The sequence below is a fragment of the Anser brachyrhynchus genome, assembly GCF_964034855.1.
Source record: "Anser brachyrhynchus genome assembly, chromosome: 3".
Taxonomy (NCBI): Eukaryota; Metazoa; Chordata; class Aves; order Anseriformes; family Anatidae; genus Anser; species Anser brachyrhynchus.
The window spans coordinates 104278860-104300491 of NC_137696.1; the positions used below are offsets into that span (position 1 = coordinate 104278860).

The 21632-nt window shown below is 46.6% G+C and overlaps 1 protein-coding gene across 8 annotated transcripts; it reads right to left on the minus strand.

Moving 5' to 3' along the window:
* Window positions 1–492: 492 nt before the first annotated feature.
* KBTBD11 (kelch repeat and BTB domain containing 11) lies at window positions 493–21589 on the minus strand. 8 transcript variants are annotated; one of them, XM_080587753.1, is made up of 4 exons: window positions 20567–20687; window positions 16111–16245; window positions 15386–15493; window positions 493–7211 (listed from the first exon to the last, which is right to left on the minus strand). In XM_080587753.1, the coding sequence occupies exon 4, from the start codon at window positions 6700–6702 to the stop codon at window positions 4915–4917; it is 1788 nt and encodes a 595-aa protein (XP_080443879.1). In that variant the 5' UTR covers window positions 6703–7211; window positions 15386–15493; window positions 16111–16245; window positions 20567–20687; the 3' UTR covers window positions 493–4914. The 8 variants fall into 8 exon arrangements, with proteins under 8 accessions (XP_080443879.1, XP_080443878.1, XP_080443880.1 ...); XM_080587752.1 differs by lacking the exon at window positions 20567–20687 and adding an exon at window positions 16871–17004; XM_080587754.1 differs by lacking the exon at window positions 16111–16245 and having other exon boundaries at window positions 20567–20639.
* Between the last annotated feature and the right edge of the window lie 43 nt (window positions 21590–21632).

Consider the following 21632-nt stretch of genomic DNA (forward strand, 5'->3'; position numbering starts at 1 on the left):
TCTCAGGGCAGGAGTTGAGCCAGAAATATACTTAAATAAAAACACACTTTGCTGCAGTGGTGCTTAGGATCATACTGGTAACAGCTACACAGAGACGCTCTTGTTCAGCCCAGGGCGAGTCTGAGGTGCTGAATAATGGCAGACACACACAAAAATAAATCATTAAATGCTTGTTACTACAACTGCTCAATGGTACTACCGCTTCCCTTCTTGTGCTTTCTTAGGTTTCCCAACCACTGAAAAAAAAAAAAAGCCCAGGGAAAGATAATTCTAAATCTCCTGGGTTCATTCAAGTAGAAAGCACTACATGTCAGTCCAGACACAAAGCAAATCAGCCTGGTATCACGGTTAAGCTTTGTGATAATAAAGGGTAACCCATCTGTGGAGCAGTCAATGGGATGGCTACCGCAAAGCAAGAAAGCAACAGGCCACTCATGAATAGTGCAACTCGGGATACAACACTCTGAGAGCCAGCCAAACAGCACAGGAGAGTTACAGCTTTCATATGAATAATTTATTCTTTTATCACTTTAAATTTTACCAGGTACTTATTTACAAAGATTTTACTTTTTTTTTCTGGATAGAATTTACATCCGCTACTGCACAATTTAGTTTCTTAGTAGGGTATGATTAGCATCCTTCCCATGTTGCTTAACAGTGCCTGTTTTGATCAAATAGGGCTATTCTTTTGCCAATTATTCCTTTGACTTGCTTTCCAAGTGTAAACAGAATTTGTACAAATGGCTTTGCTGCAATTAACATTCTTTTTACAGAACCAGTTAATAGATGGAAATAGTACATTTCCATCTGTTATTAGCATTTGCTAAGGCGGCTTGTTTCTTTATTCAAGCAGGGATTTAGCTTTAGATGCAATGAAGGCCCTAGGAATTTCCACGTCAGGCAGCGCAATGCCTCTTTACCACGGCATCGCCCCCGAGATGAACCCAAACTACCTGCTTGGTCTGCTGTTACCAGGCATCCAGCCCCTCACCTCAGACTGGCAAACCAAAATACAGACAAAATACCCACCGCTCAGGGTGCAGGAGCCTGTACGTGCTGCTGGAGGATTTGGATGCAGGAAGGATTTGGATGCAGGAAGGATTCGTCCCTGGAAAAGAGCTATAGGATGTGATCCCAATATTCTTCTAATATCAGAAGAATAATGTCATCCAGGTTTGAGAATATACACACATGAAGTGGTAACCCTGAGTTCCCTCCAGGGAATTCAAGCCTAAATCTTTTGGAAGATGACCTTGAAAACAGGAGTGCCCTAGGGAGGAAGAAGCATAAAAAATATTTTCTACATGTCCTGGTAAAGGAAAAGGTAAAGAAGAGGACTGTGAGATTAATGAAGAAGATCAGCAGAGAGGAATATGTCTCTCCACCTAGTTTCAGATCGTTCAGTGAGGACGGAGGCTTGAATTCAACAACCCGGATGATTTCCGAGATCTTTAGCCAATTAATGCACAATACAAAATATGTAAATATTTGCAGATCAGAGATGAACTCCACGAGGTCCTGCACTCCTCTAGAGACGTGGATGAAATCACTGCAGGCTAAGAAAGCAAACACTGTCTCCGTGTTCCCATGCAAATGCAGTAGCCTTCAGGCAATTACATAAAATAACTGGTTTAGAAGCGAAACATATGCAAACACAGTTTGAGGGTGGCCTGGCACTTCAGTTTGGACCATATAAGCAAACACATTTCAACAGTGGCTCCCGGCTATCACATCACCTCATTTCCAAGGAGTTGAGGCAGTAGCTAGGTCGGTGCGCAGCTGCTCAGACACGAGCAGTAGTGGATGCTTGGAGCGGGGCGTGCTTGGCACCTCTGCAAGCCAAAGGGACAGGGGCTGCTCAGTTTAAGTTAAACAGGAGAGTGCTGGGATGATAATTTCAGTCTTCAGTACCTGAAGTCTGCCTAAATTCTGGTTTTCATACCCAAGTACTACATTTTGGCTGCACTGAAGATGCAAGTGGCAGGAAAAAGAAGCAAACTCAGAGCAAACCTGCCTCAGGCTTACCAGGGAGGAAACAGAGGCCAGAAAGTAGGAAACGTGGCCGGAAACACGGTGCTGCTGTCAGTCACCAGGCTGCGAGCATGCAAAGAGTGCACAGAGGCAACAGCCTCGATGGACAGCTACTGATGGAGGCCAGACTCCGCTCTCACGCTGCATAAACAAACACAGGTGGGTAGGCACTTGATGCAACCTCTGCTAAAGATGTAAGCTAGCAAAAATACAAACCACGGCAGGTTTGTAGAACGCTTTGTACTGCAAAGATTATTCCCCAGTGTATTTCCTCATGGAATATAGCAAGAAATTTTGGAAGAAAGGACACGTTTCATTCCTTCCTGAGAGCCTGTGGCATATTTTTGCAGCTCAAATCATGGAGACTTCCAAAAAGTCACTTAGCAACATTTTCATGCACTAATACGAATGAAAATGCTTACTTCATGATTAGTTAATAGGAGTGAAAAAGCTGGTTTGCTTCCTCACTATGCTGTAGCATAAAAACTATACTACAAAATATTTTGAACTAGGAAATTTTATTGTACTGTTAGATAAAACTGACATTTCCTTGTGTCTTTCTGGTGACTCCGCTAATTCAAAATCTGGCCTAGTGCTTATGCCTTTAAGAATCCACCTAAGCATTTCACTACCCGGATGGAAATACTTCCTACAGCTAATGTAAAAAATGATGCTGAAGGCAAATACATCATTTTTATTTCCTGCTCAAGCTACAGTGCTGTAATTTCATTGAGTCAGTATTTCCAAGGATTCTTGTCTGAGAATTAAGTCCATCATTCAGTGAAAAAAAAAAATTGTTTCTTTGTGAATGGCTGATGAATATGCCATCTGTGGCATTAAATTCCTCTGCACCAACCTGTACTAAGGCCAGGATAAACACCACACAGCAGACCTGCAGCTCCCACCTGGGTGATGCCTAAATTAGCTCACTAGGGAATGGGCTCACTTGGCTAAGAACTTTTAGGACCGAATCAGTGTTTGCTAAAGGATGGCTAATCGGATCTGCTGTGTTAAAACCTCTGTGCAGGACAGATGGAGAGGAAAAAAAAAAAAAAAGGAAGGGAAGGGGAGAGAAGGGAAGGAAAGGTAAAGAAAGAAGTATCTATAAGCTTCACTATTGTCCTCTGTGAAGGTGTCTCTTAGGACAGAGCCTGCTGCCTTCCTTTGGAACTAGCAATAACATATAAGAATGCTAATGTTCTGGTAATGGAAACATCTTAATAAAACATAAAAAGGTCTGCTGCTCTTTGATGTAAGGTCCCTATGTCTCTCTAAAATATGCATCTCTACTAGAACTTTGAATATAAACAATTCCCTTCCATAGTCCATGCCAATTCCAGGCGGAATCACTAATAGGAAAAGCATTGGTTCTGTTTTCCAGAAAAGGTATCTCAGTGGTTTACTGTAAAGCTAAAACATTTGCTTTGTCTTCCGATCGATTTTTTTTATATATATAAAGTGTATAAAATAAATGCAAGTGCCCTTTTCAATATAGTTTGTCTGTGTAGACAGTTTACACTTTTCCAGTTCCGAGTAACATGACAAAAAAAGCATGCTCCGACTTTCCACAGGCAGGAAGAACCCCTCTCGGGCTGTGTCTCCTTAGGACGCTGCTCCACAAACAGCATAATCCCATGACAGCGTGTGTCATCAGCATGTTCTGCAGTCGACAAGGGCTTATCGATTACAGCAATCAATCAGAATAAATAAAGCAGTCTCTCAATCAAAAGACAGGGAAATAACACCATGCCAGTGCACAATAAAATCAACATGTGTAGGACATTCCTGTTTTCTGTGTCCCCCTTTGACGGTCTTGCACCAAGTTGGAAAAGCCTCTTGTCACAGGGTACAGAACATAGAGCGAAACATTTAAGCTGTCTACAGATGGTTTCAAAGCATTTACATTTGGTTTAGGTTAATTTTCCTTGACCTGCAGTTAATTAAAGAGCAGTTGAAGTACAAAATATTTCCCCCAGCTCTAGTGGTATACATGCTCATGTCAATCTGTTACAGTCCAAACAGCTTCAGTCCACTTTTGTTATAATTTAAAATCTCTGATAAAAAAGTAATAAAACAATGTATTTTTTATATAGAAACCGTTGCCTTTTTCAAATAAAGAACATACCGACATTTCATATCTGCTATAACATGCCACATTTTAAAAAGGTAGCTTGCCCCCTTATTTTATTTTTATATTCCAAATATGAACATGTGGCACACATTTGTGTTGCTTAAAACCTTTCAGTCTGGTATCTGTTAAATATCTGTGGTTGAAATTCCTGGGACCACACAGTGCCATGTCTTCCTCAAACAATCTATTGCACCGCCAACGAAAGGCTGCAATTGAGACAATCTTCCTGTACTTCCCTAACACAGGAAATAGTTGGTTTAACATAAAAACGAATACAGCTAAGCGATGCTGCCAGCAGTGTTTATCCCTTGGTATCATCCAGGGGAGGAAAGAAAACAAATGGCAGAAAAGGCTCCAGCCCTGATTACAACTATGTGCATACACACAGCCAGCACTAACAGTAACATCTCATTATGACACTGTTGTCAGGAATTTTTAGGAATCCAGGTGTACAAAAGCTTTCTGACATCAGGAATTGGCACAAATGTAATCCAGAGATTATCCTTTATAGCAGCTTTTCCTTTTGTTTGCTCGGCTTTTCACACAAAGCACAGCAAACGTTAAAGAGTTACGACCGAGTAACAACCAAGCAGCTCCAGACCAACACCTTGGGAGGGGAGAGGAGGAAAGGGGGAGCCCCTTCTCTCTGCAGACATGCTGGAGGGGGTCCCCTCTGCGGGAGGGAGATGGTGGGTCCCCCAGAAGCTACAATCCAGCTCCCTGCTTGGCAGCCCGGAGCCAGGCTGGCCACCTCACAGTGGGAGAGAGCCCTCCTGGTCCCCTGCTTTCTCCAGCTTCTCTGGCAGGGTAAGCACAAAGGGTAGGAGGACGCCCTTGGCGTCAAAGGGAGCTTTGAGAAGCTCCCCGTCGAAGGTGCCCTTGAGCCCGCCATCTGCCTCCACCTCGCCATCCTGGGCTAAGCAGAAGCGGAGGGTGCCGGTCCGGTTGACGCAGTAGATGGTGTTGCCCAAGGCGGCGCAGCGGAAGGGCTGGACGGGGCCACCACTAGGCCGCAGGCTGGCACACTGGCTCCAGCGTTTGGCCACCGTGTTGTACCGGAAAACTTCCACGCCGCCGCTGGTCCCACCGCCTGGGCCCTGCTCTCCACCGCGGCCGCTGCTGACGTCGAAGCGGTAGATGAAGTTCTTGAAGGCCACCATGTCAGCGGAGCGCCGGCGGCTGCTGTTGTAAGGGCACTCCTGCCACTCGTCACGCTTGGGGTCGTACTTGAGCAGGCGGTAGAAGAGGGACCCCCCCGAGACGTAGATCTCCCCATTGCAGGTGGTGGCCTCGTGAGCCACGGCGAAGGCACCCTTGGGCAGAGGCGCCACGGTGCTCCAGCGGTCAGCCCGTGGGTCGTACTTCTCCACAGTGAAGAGGCACTCGCCCCCCACAGCATAGAGGTAGCCGTCCAGAGCCAGCAGCTTGAGCTGCGAGCGGGGCTGCGCCAGCGGGCGCACCTGGCTCCAGGTGTCGGTGAGGGGGTTGTAGCAGAAGACCTTGTCGGAGAGGCGGGCCCGGGGCTCGCTGCCCGCCGGCCCCGCCGCGATGCCCCCCGCCAGGAAGAGGTAGTTGTGGAGGACGCACATGGCGCAGCCCTTGGCGTTGGCCTCCTCGGGCAGGCGCGTCAGCACCCTCCACTCGCGGCTGGCCTCGTGGTAGCAGTGGATGAGGGAGCCGCTCTCCTCCAGCGACACCACGGAGGAGGGGCTCTGCGGGCGGCTGCTCTCGCGGCTCTGGGGCCGGCTGCCGCCGCCTGGCCGCTCGAAGGCGTCGCTGACCTCGGCCACCAAGAGGCAGCGCCGGCCGGCCTCCAGCCGCCGCTGCAGAATGAGGTCCCTCTCGGCACCGCTGAGGCGGCCGTAGACGCCCGGCTCCCGCAGCACCTCCAGGTAGTGGTCGCTCATGAAGCGGTAGGCGGCCTCCCGCAGCTCCGCCAGCCGCTGCTTCTTGGCCAGGCACAGCAGCTGGTAGCAGTTATCGAGGCGGAGCTGGGCACGCATGGCCTCGGCAGCGCAGTGCAGGGCGCAGGGCATCTGGAGGACGCGGGCGCCGCTCACCACCTCGGCCAGGTTGTCGTGGCGCACCTCTCCCATGCGGGCGGTGTAGACATAGTCAATGAGGAGCCGCAGCGCCCCGTAGCTCACCCCCTTCACCCGCAGGATGTCCCGCGAGGCACGGGCGCGGAAATAGTCGCTCTTGGCCGCCAGCACCGACTTGTGAGCCCGGATGCGCTGCCCTGACACCTCGATCACCAGGTCGGGCTCCTCCACCGGCCGCCCTATGGGCTGCGTGCCCGCTGGCGTCCCCTGTGCGTTGGCGGCCTCCTCCTCCTCCGACTCGGAGGCCGCGCTGTTGATCTCCCACTGGCTCTCCACCACACGGCCACCGGTGGAGGCCGACGGCGGGGCCCCGCACTCGGAGACGGCGGCGCTGAAGCACAGAGAGGAGCTGAAGCCGCAAGGGGAGGCCAGGGTGAGCGGTGGGGTGCCGGGCCCGGCCCCACTCTCCTCCTCCTCCACTGCGCTGCTGCCCTCCATGGAGCCACCCTCCACCACGGCCAGGCTAGCTGCTCCGGCCCTGCGCAGCGCCGCACGGGACGGCTCTCGGCCGCACTGCTACGCCCATCACCTGCGGGGAACAGCACAGAGCACTGAGCCTCCGCGGCCCAGCCTGCACCGGCTTCCTTCTCCCCTGTCAGATGCTGTCGGTGAAAACCTAAACCTCTTCCCGGTGTGGATATCGCACCTCGATAGCCTGAGAAGCTGTTCTGGTTTTCCTGTTATTATATGAAAATGCTAAGCAGTTTTTATGCGCGGCATCCTTTTGTGACAACCGGTCCCACACTGTGCTGGGCAATGAGGAAGAAATGTCCTCTGAAGTCAGAGAGTTAGGAGTACTATCATCGCTTGTTCACCGTGTGCAGCTATTTCAGGGGAAGAGAGTGGTTGCAATCTGTTCTGGAAGGAGATTCCCCACTAGCCAAAGTCTCCTTGGCATGAACATCACAGAGGTTTCTTCATCTCACTGCTCCTTATATGCACTCCACCTATTGAAAAGAAAGTGTAAAAAAACCAGTCAGTTTTAAAATAGATGTATTCTCAGTTCACTCAGAAGTTCAGGAATACTAAAGTTACGTTTCCATTAACAGCACATCAATAGTATCCTGAAGTTACCACAATTATGCTAGTAGAACTCTAATTGTTTACAAAATGTAACAAAGGATTTTTTTGTTATGACAAAAGCCATCTGACACGTATGTAACAGCTTATGTAGCTAGAATGACAACGTAAATCAAACTTCATAGGAACTGATTCAAGGTTTAAGATTTCTGCTAATATAAGGCAGAAGAGAGCAAAAATCACATTAGATAATTTGAACATGAAGTGTTGTTTTTTTTCTGGGAAAATGTCAGGCTACAGGACACGGCTGTAAGTAGGTGAGTCCCTGTCAGCACAATCACTACTGAGCTTTATCTTCATTTCACAAATGTAGTTTTCAGAAGAAAATGCTTTTTGACTCACTTCTTTATAAATTTCCTATGTGTGGTTTAAGTTTTGATGAATCACATATAAAAATGGCCCAAATGTACTTAACTTCACATAATGAGGACCTGCAGGTCTGACTCTATTTTTAAGAAGGTCAGTAATTTCCATTACAATCCCTGTTGGCATATTTTTCGGAGTCCTGAAGGAACGCTCCATTCTGTGTAAGATGCAGCTTGTGATTTCCTTTCAGTAGAGGTGAGCTATTTACCTTATTAAATTACTGTTAGAAGAGTCAAGCTTCTGGAGTTTTTTTACATGAAAACATAATTGGTAGATGGCATTGTCCGCAAATCCCTGACATGGACGTAAAATTTAGAAACCCAAACTTGCACAAGCAAACTTCACTTAAATGGTAGCATCAGTCTTCTCTTAGAGGTTTCTGTTCTGTGCACTTGCCCTGCAAAGGACTTTCTATTACATTTGAGGACATTCAATTAGATGACAAATCAATTCTGAGGTCTGATTTCTGGATATTTGAGCCTGAGACCATAACAAGGCCTCAGCAGCATTTGAAAACTCCTTACTAAAGAGACCAGATTTCACAAACTTTTTATTTCTCATTTAGCTATTTTAAAATTTGGCACTTAGGAACTTTGTAAGAAGTTTTATGAACTTTGGATATAGTCCCAGCAGCAAGTTTTCAAGGTCCAGCCCCTAACTCTGTATGTTAGGCTTTACTGACTTATTTTCTGCAGCTTTAACTGGATGAGCAGAAAGGCAGTGCCCTCTGCATGTGCTTGGTGTGTGAGATAAATTGCTTCATTAATAACTTAAAACTGGGCAGCATCCCTCTTGATGTGATTTTATTTTTCAGTGAGTCTCCACAGTACTGAATTCACTATCTAACCACTTATTTTAGTTTATTATACTGTAGATATTAAGATTAATCTATTTTCTGATCCAGGCCTTCAGCTTTGCTGGAGAGCAGCTACTCTACGTGATACTTGCAAAATGACAAAGGCCAAATGGAAATGGTTTGAAAATCACTTAGAAGATCAAGCTCTGATGTACTGTTACATTAAGAAAATTGCTACCAGTATAACATCAGTGTCACATAAGTAAGTACGTGAAACATTTTGTCTGCCCTGCTCCTCCGGGGGCTGAGCACCCTGATATTCTGCCCGTACCTTGCTACAGTTCCGGACAGCCTGACCTCCTCAATCGTTAACATTTAAGGGGTGCTAATATGCTTTCTCCCACTGCTCTCAACGTTATGATCTTTTGTAGATCCAGACAGCTCATTTCTTCGGTCACTTCTCCCAAAATCTCCTCGGGCTTCACATTCCCCCTCTACAAGAAGGAATGAGTGGCTTTAGGCAGCTTCAAGCTCTCAGCCTACTGCTTGATTTTGCAAGTGAAACAATAAAGGAGGACTAAAGAGAATGCTCCCCAAAACAAAGCATGAATAAAAGTGAGAAGTCAAAACCAGTTATCTGTAATACCAGTATTATCTATGTATAATGAAATGTATTTCCTGCGTCATGTCTCCGAGGAAAATCACCAGTTAAATATTTGAAATTTTAAAAAATGGCATCCAGGGAAAGCAAGCTTTTAAACTTTCTCAAGTAATGAAAAGAAAAAGGATGAGGTCCTCCTCAAGCACAGCAATCAACCTTTTCCCATACACAGATATCTGCTGGGCCGAGAACTTTGACCTGCCACTGAAACCACCCACCGCAGTCCTACCAAACCCCTGCGTTACCATCCCCTTGAGCAGTCGCAGTGAGTGGGGAGGGTTGGTAGTACGGCTTGCTAATGGCAACAGCAGAATTCTAAAAAAAAACCCACTTTCTGAAAAAAAAAACCCACCTTCTGTTATATTTACAGCTAAGTACCATGAATATGTCGAAATTCATGCTGAGCATAAAGAGGATTGGAATCAAAGTATCACACGCAATTTAGTCAACAAAGAACTCTACAGGGAAGCCGAAGAGCTGGGAAAGCTACAAGAGGGCTTGGAGGACTTTGTAAATTACAGACCAATGGCTGCTCTTCTAGTCTCAGCACCTTTGTCTAGCTGCAGGGATTACACAAAGATAAAGCTGAAAAAACAACTCACAGAAGCTGTGGAACCTTTCCATTACTGAGCGACGCAACCAATCCTCAGCGAAAAGGTCGTGGATTTATTGTAAAACAGGAAGAAGCTGGAAGGGACAGATGGAAATACAATACTGAAATCCTTCTTCATTTTTTTTTCCCTATCTACAGCGATCAGAGTTGTATTGCTGACAGAGCATTCAAAAATTACAGAACCACAGAAGACACTTGATAACTTGGCTGATTTGAAGAGTTTGAAAAGTATGGCTTAAAACAAACATGGCTTTAGTACTTCTTTTCAGAACTCACAAATGGGATAAGTGCTGGAATACGAAGCAAGAGTACATAGCATCCATGGACTGATGTCACCTTTTATACCAGGGACTTTTAAGCCAGAAGCTAAATTACATGAGCTGGAGCTGTTTTCATTATCATGGGTTTGGTCTGGGGATGATGTAATGTTAATGGCCAGAGGAACTGCCAACAAACACGAGCTGCATTTACGGGCTTGGCAATGACACGCTCGCAACGTCCTGGATGCGTGCCCCCAGCCTCAGATGCTGTGAGACGTTGCCCTAGGAAGAGAACAGATAAGAAGGCGAAGCTTTTTCTGACAGAGGAACTGTAAGGAAGACCTGCAGGTAGAGTTTCCTGGCACGGCATTCATTTGGCAGTTCTTCTGATAAAATCCAATTAAATGCTTGTTTTGCATTGTTCTCTCCCTATTTATTTCTCTTTATGAATGCAGTGCCAATAACCTCTGACCTAAACCCTGTCCTCTAGCAAGACCCACTTTCTCTGGGGAATATGCACACGTGGGAGGAATTGGATTATTGCTTTCCAGTTCACAAGTGGAAACTGCTCTGACTCAGTCTTGGGGTAAATTAAAGCCGTGCTCTCCCTATCGTAAGCAGCTCTAATTTACATTAACAGGCGATCCTTCCCGCGAGACCATAGAACTGACAGAGTGCCACGCTGCTCCACCTTAGTCCAGGAAATGCTTTTGTAAAAACTTGTTCTGCCAAATTTCACTCCAGCGGAGAATTCCCTCGGGAGAGAGGAGTCATCCGATGGAGACGATTAAGGAGTCCAAAGAGGCAGGATCATCAAAAGAGAGAAACATCCCTTGTATTTATTAAGCAAACAAACAAAAAAAGGTAAAGAAGGCTGTTAAAAGTAGAGCTGGCCAGTACTATCATGCAGACTGAAGATACCCATCTCCGTCTGGGAGAAGGCAAAATCTTCTGGAGGGCTGAGTCAAGTGTGAAGAGGTTTGCTTACTTATAAAAACGGTCTGTTGCACTCCTGCTCAGTGAGCAGATCCGTGAAATTCGGGACAAAAATGCTCTCTTCCTTACCAGAGAAGACATCTGGAAAATGCAGATGCCAATTCTCTGAAAGCGGCTGCTTGCAGCACCTGAAATCCTGCATCCTATTACAGATGTAAGCTCTAGATCTTAACCACTTGAGTTACCTCTAACTTGTCAAGAAAAAAAAAAAAGTCTGTCTTTCATAGGCCCACTCCAAGAAAATTGTAGATTTTTTTTCTTTTCCTTTGTTAAAATTAGCAGTGCTCAAAACTGAGGTTACAATACACTGCCAGTGCCTTTGCCTGCCTACGGGATGTATGCTTTGTATCGTACCCACACTTGAGCCGCCTGCGCAGCTTCCCTGTGACCTCGTAAGGTGCTGTGATTTTCTCACAACATGCAACGGAGGTATGAGTTCTTTTATCTCTTAACTGCAACATTTTCATACAACCAGGATGTAAAACAACCATTTAAGAAGCGCAGCTTATGATTACAGACCACACAAGAAACATGTGGGTAGCAGTTCCTCATCAGGAGCTCAGAGGAATAAAAGGATGTGTGCGTATCGGGCAGGGTCGGGGGGAGAGGAAATCAGTCATAATAAAAACGTTATCAAAATCTTGATGGAATAGATATTCCAACTAGCAAATCAAAACTAAAAATAAACAGAAGTTTTGAAGTGTCATCACAACCAGAGAAAAGGCTTCCTATCAGTGACATCTGTAGAGAATAACATTCTCTAGAAAGGAAAATATCTTTTTGAGTTCCTTCCAGGTCTGACTCTTCAGAAGTAGTTAGGAAGGAGCAGTGTCTCTCGGGAGTTCTCACACCGAGAAGGAAACAACACTCCCACAAAAGCAACAGTTAACAAAGGTTAAGTGCAAGCCACCTCTAACATCTCTTAGAAGAAAGCCTAACAAAAACAGAAGGGTTAGAAACGAGGCTTTGAATGACTGCAATACCCGTGGGGAAAACTCCAGGGCTGGTGTCTGGCACTAGTGCCCTACAGATCAGGAGCTAACGGTATGGCAACACCACGCTGACTGCAACAAACCTTTTTTTTTATGGAGAATTGCTGCTCGATCTAGCTATGGCCTTGGAATTACTCTTCAGACACGAGGTGAGAGCATGTGGCCATGACTGGGTTGAGCTGTACGTAACATCCAGCGTAGCGCTACAGCTAAAAGGATGAAGGCAGCCCTTGAACTGGGAAGTAAGGAGCAGCAGTAGGGTAAAGGATACCTCTTCATCTACAGCATCGGTAGGTTTATGGGGTGTGTGAGCATGCATGGCACGTGTATGCACGCATGGATGGATGGACACGCATGCTCTACGTTTTGGAAGCGGCAATGAAAAATCTGTGAGGATAAAGAGTACCAAACGACTTAAGAGCTATCAAAAAACACTTCAGGGAGAGACTGAGACTCTGCAGCCAGACAGGGGCTTGCTCTGGCTCCCCGCAGCATACGCCAGACTTGAGCCAACCCCCAAGCAAAAAGGTGAACCGAGCTTCGGCACCAGCTGGCAGCCACGCTTCCAAGCCTTTGGAGAAGGTGGCTTGTGCTAGCAGCTTGGAGAACTGGTAGCGCAAGCCTGAGAAACGCCATGCAGACACTTCTCCAGGGCTTGGTATGTTTATTTTGTGACTTGATGACTGTGAACAAGTGTAGACACATGAACGGGCTGCATACTGATGGCCTTCTGCGGCTCGTGGAGAAAGGCCTAAACAAGCCAGTGGGTGGAAGCTTACACGAAGCAAAATACTTCCACCACTGAGAAAAATAAATAAAAAAAACACAACAAGAGACTACCACAGCGTATTGTGAATACTGAAAGTTCACATGTGTCAATGGGGAGAGGGAAGAACAAGCTCATGGAAGGGAAATCTGCTGAAGGTGACTGAACACATGCTAAACACTAAAACTGTGTCTATCCAGTTTAGGAGGATACTGAACTGGAAAATGGTCAGTACTAATATTCAAAGATAAATTAGTATCCCAGGAGGAAAAACACATTTTTACCTTGCTGCACTCTTCTTTTAATACTGGACTGTGGTCCATGAGGGAGGCAGGATGCTGGACATCTGATCTGACCCTTATTCTGATGTGATTCATCTCTGACATAAATGAGGAAGGGAAGAGCTAGCTTCTTTACCTCTAGGTGATCCCCAGTCACAAGCCTTGCTGGAAGGCTCTTTGAGGGGGATGAAATTCGACAGGAACAGACTAGTTGATCTCGCGATCCTTTCCAACTTAAATTCTGGACATTGCCGCACACCAGGAGTGCTGGCATCAAGCAAGGCATCAGCTTGTGATGACTGAAGGCCCAGCTGGGGTGTTGCTGTGGTTAACTGCCCTAGCGTTGATGGCAGAAATGCTTTTCACCATTAAACAGTGTTGTGAACAAATAATTGCAAACGTTCAAAGTCACTTTGGTAATGATGATATAATAAAGGAGGGGGAGAATATCCATCAAAAAGCCAAGTCAGGTAAAGACTGAAGATTTCTACAAATAGATTTTGTAAAATAAAAGAAGATTCAGGTTTTGGTGTGCATTACAGAAGAACATTTGATCTCAAAGAGCCTACCACATTTTTGCAACACACCTGCTATGTGTTGCACTTTAATACAGAAAATGGGTCCATATATATGGGCAAAATGAAATTCCTTGCTTAAGATAAAACTGGATTTCATTTTTAATTTCATTACAGAACGGACGTACAGATTAAAGAGCTGAAAGCACCAGAAATCTGTCAAAGTCTGTCACCGTTGTGCTTGAGGAAGAAAGAACTTGAGAAGTAACAATATACTTCAAAGGAAAGCCAACAAAATCCCATTTGTCTGAGACTTATGCCTAGGAAAAGAAAGTAAAAGGAAAACTTCTAAAGAAGGGAATAATAAAACTACTTCTTTTTCCAGACTGAACAGGCTCATTGATTTCTTGGCAAATTATCTAAGTGATGCTTTGAAAAGCAGACATCCTTCAGATACGCAGTGAAAGGCATCCTTCTCATTTTTGGAGAACATACATTGTTTCTTTGCTATTTTTACCCAGATACTTTTTCCAGTTGAAGTGAATTACAATCACTCTAGCCACAGCCAAAAATTACAGGACATCTAGTTAGATTTACCAAATAGTTTCAGATTTCTCTAGACATTATCTCTACACAGACTTTGGACCAGATTCAAAGATGGAGAGACGTCTTTGTCTCAGCAAAGGGTGACTTTGAGGGCAGTTACAGATGGCAGGAGGCAATGCAGCAGATATACCTAGGACAGCCAGATCAGATAGCGAAGAGAGCCCAGCACGACAGCACAGAGCCCAGACTCCCTAATCTGAAAGGAAGCAAAGAAAAAGCCTGCAGAGACTCCCGTCTGCCATTCCAGTGCTGCTGGTAGAATATGCTGTTGGACCTATAACCGTGAATTTTTAGGTGACTCATGGGAGTCTGACATTTTTCATTTATTGTTTCGCGGAAACCAGGCCAAGGTAGAGGGAGATGGTGCAGGCCTGGGGCCATATTTCCACACAGCACCGATCTGTGGGTGGGATGCACCTCCCAGTTCTCCCGCAGAGGCAGAGGCAAATGGATTTAGTGTGTCTGAGCTGCGCTGCACGCTGATCTGTCTGCAGCCAGCTCCTGTGCTGGAATCTGGGGCACACGGACACGTTTGCACGCCGTGTGTAGGCACAGCTGCATGCCAGTTGATTGGGATCCTCAAAAACCAGCATACGAGAGCTACCGAGGGCTAGCCAGCGGAGAAATAACAAAGATTATGGCGATGAAATGCTTGACACGGATGACCAGGAGGTGTTAATTCTTGCTTTAGGTGTCTTAGCCCAGAATCGTCTCCAAAATAAACCTAAAGTGTTTTAAAATATACCAATACTGACACTTGCTGCTACCTCCCCTTTCTCTACAGTGAACAGAGCACCAACCAAGCCCCAGAGGAATCTTGCTGCTGCTCGTTCCTTTCTCTAACAAGCTTAAACCCCCCAGATGTCAACTGGGGGGGCTGCCCAAACCATCAGGCTATGGACTGTGAAAGGAGGGTAACTCTTCTTCAGTCTAAAGCTGCAGTACTTTCCAAAGAAACAATCAAAATGTTACCGAGGGAGAGAAAAAAGAATGTGGGGTTCTGTTCCCTGATGAAAGGGAAATTTACCTATTTCTTCCCATTGCATCCTGCAGGGCAGGGCTCAGTTAAGCTGCCTGGGGTACAGTCCTTCCCAGCTCCTGCTAGGCTTCAGGCTTTGCTGATCTGGAAGCAGAAGCACGTGCTAGAGTCAGAGGTACTTCTGCGGCACGACTCTCCTGTCAGAAATACCTGCGAGCTGTCAGCACCGACTCCACCAGGCAATGGGGATGTTTTTAGCAGCAGTGATGTAACTGAGGGCTGAGCAAAGTATGAGGCGACCCCACATCGTCATCAGAGCTGAACAAGGGAAGAACAAAAAGTGAATGAGATGCATGCTGCTAACATTACAAGAAGGGAACAGTTGCAGGCCAGTCTGACACAGAAATAAAATAGGTTCCTACTAAAATACTTCCATTTCCACAGCCTGACACGTTTCTGCATTTGATGCATAACATTCTTTTTAATGTGAACTCCATAAGCAGAGTCTGGGTGTTGAGGCAAAAGCCTTCTAGCTGCACTGGTTTCTCTGACTATACTCAACTTTGACATTTAAAATTTAGTGCAAACGACTCAGTATTTCTCATGATAAATATATTTTCTTCATTTAGCACAGAAAATCACTAACATTTAAGACGCCTGAATTTAAAGGTCTGAAACGACTGCCTGGTTATCTAATTTTATTCCTGCAAGTACAGGCGAAAGAATTTTACTCCTGTACCCAGCCAATAACTTCTGGTTGAATTAGGTCAAAGCATTCTTCTGTTCAAATCATCCGTCTCACAGCTATACAGCTTCTCTGTTTCAGCTAATGACCTTGCTGGAAAATCAGGTGTCAAATGGATCACTGTGGATAAGAAATACATATGCCATGCTTTATTTTAGACTGTGCTTTTTCATCTTCTGTACTTTTATACCTGCTGACTTGCCAGCACTGTTTTTCCCAAATGATCCATGCTCTCTCTGAAGAGACATGCAGACCGGCGGCAGCAGCACGAAGGACGATGATGATCACAGCTATCTCAGGATTGTCCCGTCTGCTTTTTGAGTTCCTTACATAGAAGAAAAGCAAAGGCTGTAGCGTGACTGAGTAACCTGTGTTACAAACGTGTCTCTTCCGTGCACTACAGGATGAAGGCTCGTTGATGGACACGGTTAAGCCTGCATCAGACGCAGCAGCCATGGTGCTACTCTTGCATTTGTTAAGCAGCAATCTGGGCAGAGCTGAAGACAGCCAGGACATGCAGTAAGAACCAAGACCATCGGGTCAGGATGTGAGGAGAGGTATTTGGTTTTATGGCTAGGATTTGGGAGGTGTGAGAAAAAGCACAGATTCAGGGGTCCTGATTTACAGTTCTTGACCATTTTGAGATTTTGATCACTGGCTCCTATGTCTAAAGTTTTGCTGTTTTTCTGTCTAGGCAGAGATTTTAGATACATATCAATGACATCTTCTCAAAGTAGATATTAAGGATTCAGCCACTGTACTCTGAAAAGTTGCCTAATATTGGGGGTGTAATAAAAGTACTTATTTCCCTCCCTGTAAGGCTGCAACGATGCTGTCTTGGCTTTGGGCTGACACATCAACAGTCTAATAGATATTTGCACCTCTGCTGCCCATCATAAAGGCCTTCTGGTTCTCTGCCAGAGAAGTAGGAGAGCAGAGGAACATCCTACCTCATCCTGAGCAAGGAGAAGGAGCACCAGTGAATGTCACCATCTGAACGTACACGACCAGTCTTTGCCTTCCTCTTTCTGTACCACAGGGTAAAACATCTTGCGACACATGGAAGCAACTGACTCCAAAGCTGACAAAACAATACACTCGAGTGACATTTACTTTACCACTTCGGCATTTGCTGTGGAAACCAAAAGCCTTCAGCACTCTATTATCAGTTGTTATTAAACAAGAAACATGTTGTCTCAGTACTGCCCACGTTATCTACGTTTCACGGTGCGTTTTGGTAAGGGCAGGGTCTCACTTCACTTTAAATCCCATCCCTGCTACAGACACATTAACTTCACAAGCATCAGGATTTCCTACACTGTACGTACTGATGTGTACAGTAGCTTTTTTTTGAACTGAGGCCACTGAGGGAGCTGCAGCGAAGGAGATGAAAGAAAACTACAGGATAAGAGGAAAGCTCTCCCATGACGAGATTTGTCTTTGATTGACTGAATCGGAACATTTATTGTTAGCACGCCATTCCCACAGCAAAGGGCCGGGTTTAGGTTCTTACCATCTAACACTTTTAAAAAACGGGTCGCAGAAATCATAGCTTATCTCCAGTGCTCAGGCTCTGTTCCTCCAGCCTACTTATGAGAGAGGGAGAGAGAAAAGCAGAACCATTTCCAAGGGAAAAAAATAAAAATAAAAAACAAAAAACATTGCAGATCTCTAACACACTGATAGCCTGAAATGATAGTCTGAAGGGTCCGGGAGCCTTCCAGCAGTTAGGAATCCACCGGGAAAGCTTACTCTGCTCCTTAAATACTCCTGGGGGAATCAGCATCCAGAGAAACAACAAACAGCTTTTGCTAATCTGTGAAGGTGTACGTGCAAAAGAATTTCAATGCTATTAATTAATGCAAATCGTGTTGTGACAGACAACATAACAGCATGGAAGCTGCTTGTCCAACTTCTGTGGAGTTGTATGGAAAGGTTGCGGTTTCTGGCCCGTTTCCAAGTGAATTAAGCAAGGCTGTCAACTGGGCTGTTTTAGCCAGAGGCACAGCAATGGCAGCTCGTGAAACACTGCACCTGAAAAGCATTTACGTGACACATCTTTCTTCTCCTTCTGATGCACGCTGCAAAATCCGTAGAACTACTGGAGTTTTTTCAGCTTGTTTTGCATAAAATAAACTGACTAAACTGATTGTGAATTCCTGCTGTCCTCACTGATGAGGTATAAGAAACTGGAAAGTACCAAATGTGCTTCGTAGAACAAAGCATCCAGCCAACACTTTTTATATTACCACACAGTTGTATTAACATATACCATACTGACCCAATCTTGTTATTCCTTCAAAGCCAAAACTGCCAGTTAGCATCCAAGGAGGACAGAGAATAGGCTACAGGATTGCCAACACTGCTTAGTAAGAAAAAAAAACAGCACAGCAGCATTTATGGTCCCAGTCCTGCAGGGATTTAAATGCAGATTTAAATGCTAGTCACAGGACTAGCCCCACTCATAATACATGTACATGTAAACTGTTTGCTTAAGTAATTGCAGGAGAAAGGCAAAATCTCTACCCATTTACTGTATCATCACGTGCTTACTGGCGCTGGCACAAGGCAGAGGGCAGAAATACATGGTCCAGGCTAGGGAAGGAGCAAGGTCTCTTCTTGCTCAATGAATGCTCAGTCATGGATCAGGTTAAACTGGTTGCCAAATCCTGAACTGCTGTAAAGTAATTCTTTGTCAATAAAAGTAAATCACGCCTGTTCTCTGACAAAACGACACCAAGACCAAAAACAAAACAGAAAGAATAGATGACGACGATCCATTAAAAAGTAAAACAGCAGACTTAACTACTGTCCCCAGAACACTGAGATCAAACGCAATGAAAATGTGCTCTTTTTTTAAAAATAGGTATTTCCAAGGACCTAAAGTGGTAGAAAATGACTTCTCAGCTTCTGCTGATGGGAAAGAAACGGCCTTCTAACTGCAATGCTGCAGAATCTCAGCAAGCATCAACAGCAAAATCCCTGCAAAATCCATACAGGATCTTACAAGATCAAAACCAAGACAACCCCCCACAAAAGTTTAATTCTCCTCTAAAAGGAATGGCACAATTTCCTTTCATGTTTTATTATACCCATCTTTAGCAGCCAGCTGCCCCTAATATCCTCTTGCAACAGGATACTACAGGATGCTGAAACCCCCAGTAAGTAGGATCTGGATCCAGTCATCTAACCACATCCCTGTCTCTCAAGTAACCTAGGCCAGCCCTAAATACTATAATCCCGCTTTACTACAGTAAAGCCACTTAATGGCTTTCATTGAATGTGCCTGCCAAACAACGGTGATCAAATATTTATTGAACTTTCCAGCCATCGTTTTGCCTACCTATTTGGACTATTTGTTACACGGAAAAGCGATGCGAGGAAAGAGTTTGTAGAAGAAAGGAAGCTATTAAAGATTTCAGACTTTCCAAATTGAAAAGTTGACCCCTAAAAGTGCCACTTCTGGCAGGAGTGAGACCCTGCGGAGCGAGGGGAGCTGGGGCAGACCGGGGACTGGACCTTGGCACCTTGACAGACCCTGATCAGACAACACCATTAGTATGGGATGGCTGGCGGATCCCACTGGCGTGCATCAGATGTCCTAATTAAAGAGGGAATGGATGGTGGGTGATGGGCCCCGGGAAGAGGAGCACACAGAACAGGCAGCAAAGGTGACGAGCCGGAGCAATATTTTTTAGAAAAATATTGTTTTGCCTATACTAGTGACAGATTAATTATTATTTTCTATAAACATTTCATCTAATTCCTTCTTGGGAGACAGACGGTTAAATCTGTGAAAGATGGAGGAGCTCTTTAGCTTCTCAGATCATGTAAAAGGATTGTTCTAGTTTATTGCTTTTCTAATTTTTATTGTCCTACATTTCCCAGCTTTTTGTTCTAGTTTCTATTGTTCGCTTTAATTGCTGTGGAAAAAAAAAAGCTTTACAGAATATTATTTCTAGAGGGCTTTTCTCCTCGATGAGTGAAAAAAAAAATTAGCTGTAGGATTTAATACCGTCATGTGCTGTGCTATGTGTAAGTTTGGGTTTGGGGGGTGGCCTCTTTTTGAAGGGCCAGGCGTAAAAACCTCCTGATTTCAGGGGAACAAAAGCTGCAGGACTTTTCCTGGGGCATCGCCACCTTCCACGCTGCCAAGCCCTGCGGTGCGTGCACACCTGGGGCTCACCCCATCCGTGTGCTCTTGGTAACGTGCCATAAACATATATATATATATATATTGGGGAGCAACTGTGGTGGTGCTGCTACACAGCCCTACGCAGCAGTGCAGGGAGCGCTGCTCATTCGCATTTGCAATGGGTCGGCGGGAGTTAGGAGGAAGAAAAGATCATACGCATAAAAAGCAAAGGCGTAGGTGCGATTCGGCCGGGCTGTGAGAGGCAGGAGGGTCGGGAGGTGCCCGGGGGCACGCTCGCAGCCCCGGCGGCAGGGGGGCCGCTGCCGATGGGACCCGACGGGGCGCCAGGATGCCGCCGTGCCGCAGCCGCGGCTCTGCCCTCCGCCGCCTCAGCACCCCCGGGGGTCTGCTCCCCGGCCCCTTCCCCAGCTCCTCTCCGGGGCTCCGAGCCCTCCTCCTCCTCCTTCTCCTCCTCGTCCTCCTCCCGTCTCCCCGGCGGCCCCGGGCTTACCTTGCGGCAGCGCGGAGACGGGCGGCGAGCGGCGCGGCGCTCCCGGCAGGGCTCCCGCAGGGCTGCCCGCCCGCCTCCCGCCCCGCCCCGCAGCCCACAGCCCGCAGCCGGCCCGGCCCCACCTCGGGCCCGCCGTAGTGGTGGCGGTGCTGGCGGTGGTGGTGGCGGCGGCGGCTCCGTGGCGAGCCGGAGCCTGCGCCGGCGGGGAAGGGGGAGGAAGGGGGTGGGGAGCGGCGGGGCGCTGCAAATGGCTGAAGGCGGGAGCCCGCTCCGCGCTCGGCCCCTTTGTTCGCCTGGCACGCCGCTTGGTGGCCTGGCACGCCGCGGGGAGAAGCGGGGTCCCCCCCCCCACACACACACACAGCCCCCTTCTCCGCCCCCGGCACAGACCTGTTGCTGAGGCGGGCGGCCCGAAGCCGGAGCGCTGAGGGGAGGCTCCCCCCTGGGAGGCGCCGGGGCCTCGCCTCAGCGCGGTCTGAGGTAACCGGGGGGCTCCCTCGGTCCCTCCATGGAGAGGTGTCCTCACAGCAGGTACCTCCTTGGCTGTATTACATAGAATCTTGGCTGTGTTACGTAGAATCATAGAATCATTCAGGTTGGCAAAGACCTCCCAGATCATCTGGTCCAACCATCCCCTTACTACCAATGTCACCCACTAAACCATGTCCCTAAGCACCACGTCCAACCTCTATGGGTCTGCTCCTGGTGAAGGCAGCCCTCCATCCCTCGTATCCCGCTGCAAGCTTCAGCCAGGCTTCCACCTAGACCTCCCAAACACCGATACCATGTTTTCCAAACCTTTACAAACCATGAGAGGTGCACAAATATTTCATATGGCCATCACAATGCATAGTTTTCCTGCAACACTTTCTTAGAGCATCATTCCTCTATAGCTTTTCTCTTTTTCCCCCTCTTTCCACTCACTCCGGTGTCCCGTCAGGCTGGTTCTTCAGCAGCAGCCCATCTCCTGGCCCTCGGGGACACTCCAAGCAGATGGGCAAAGCCTCTCCCTTCTCCTCACTCACAGTGAACCTGACTCATTTCTTCTTCTGGTGGCAGTGTGACC

What these genes read in the sequence shown, in the direction of transcription:
- KBTBD11 (XM_080587756.1), bottom strand. Translation starts at nt 6,702, where the DNA reads ATGGAGGGCAGCAGCGCAGTGGAGGAGGAGGAGAGTGGGGCCGGGCCC.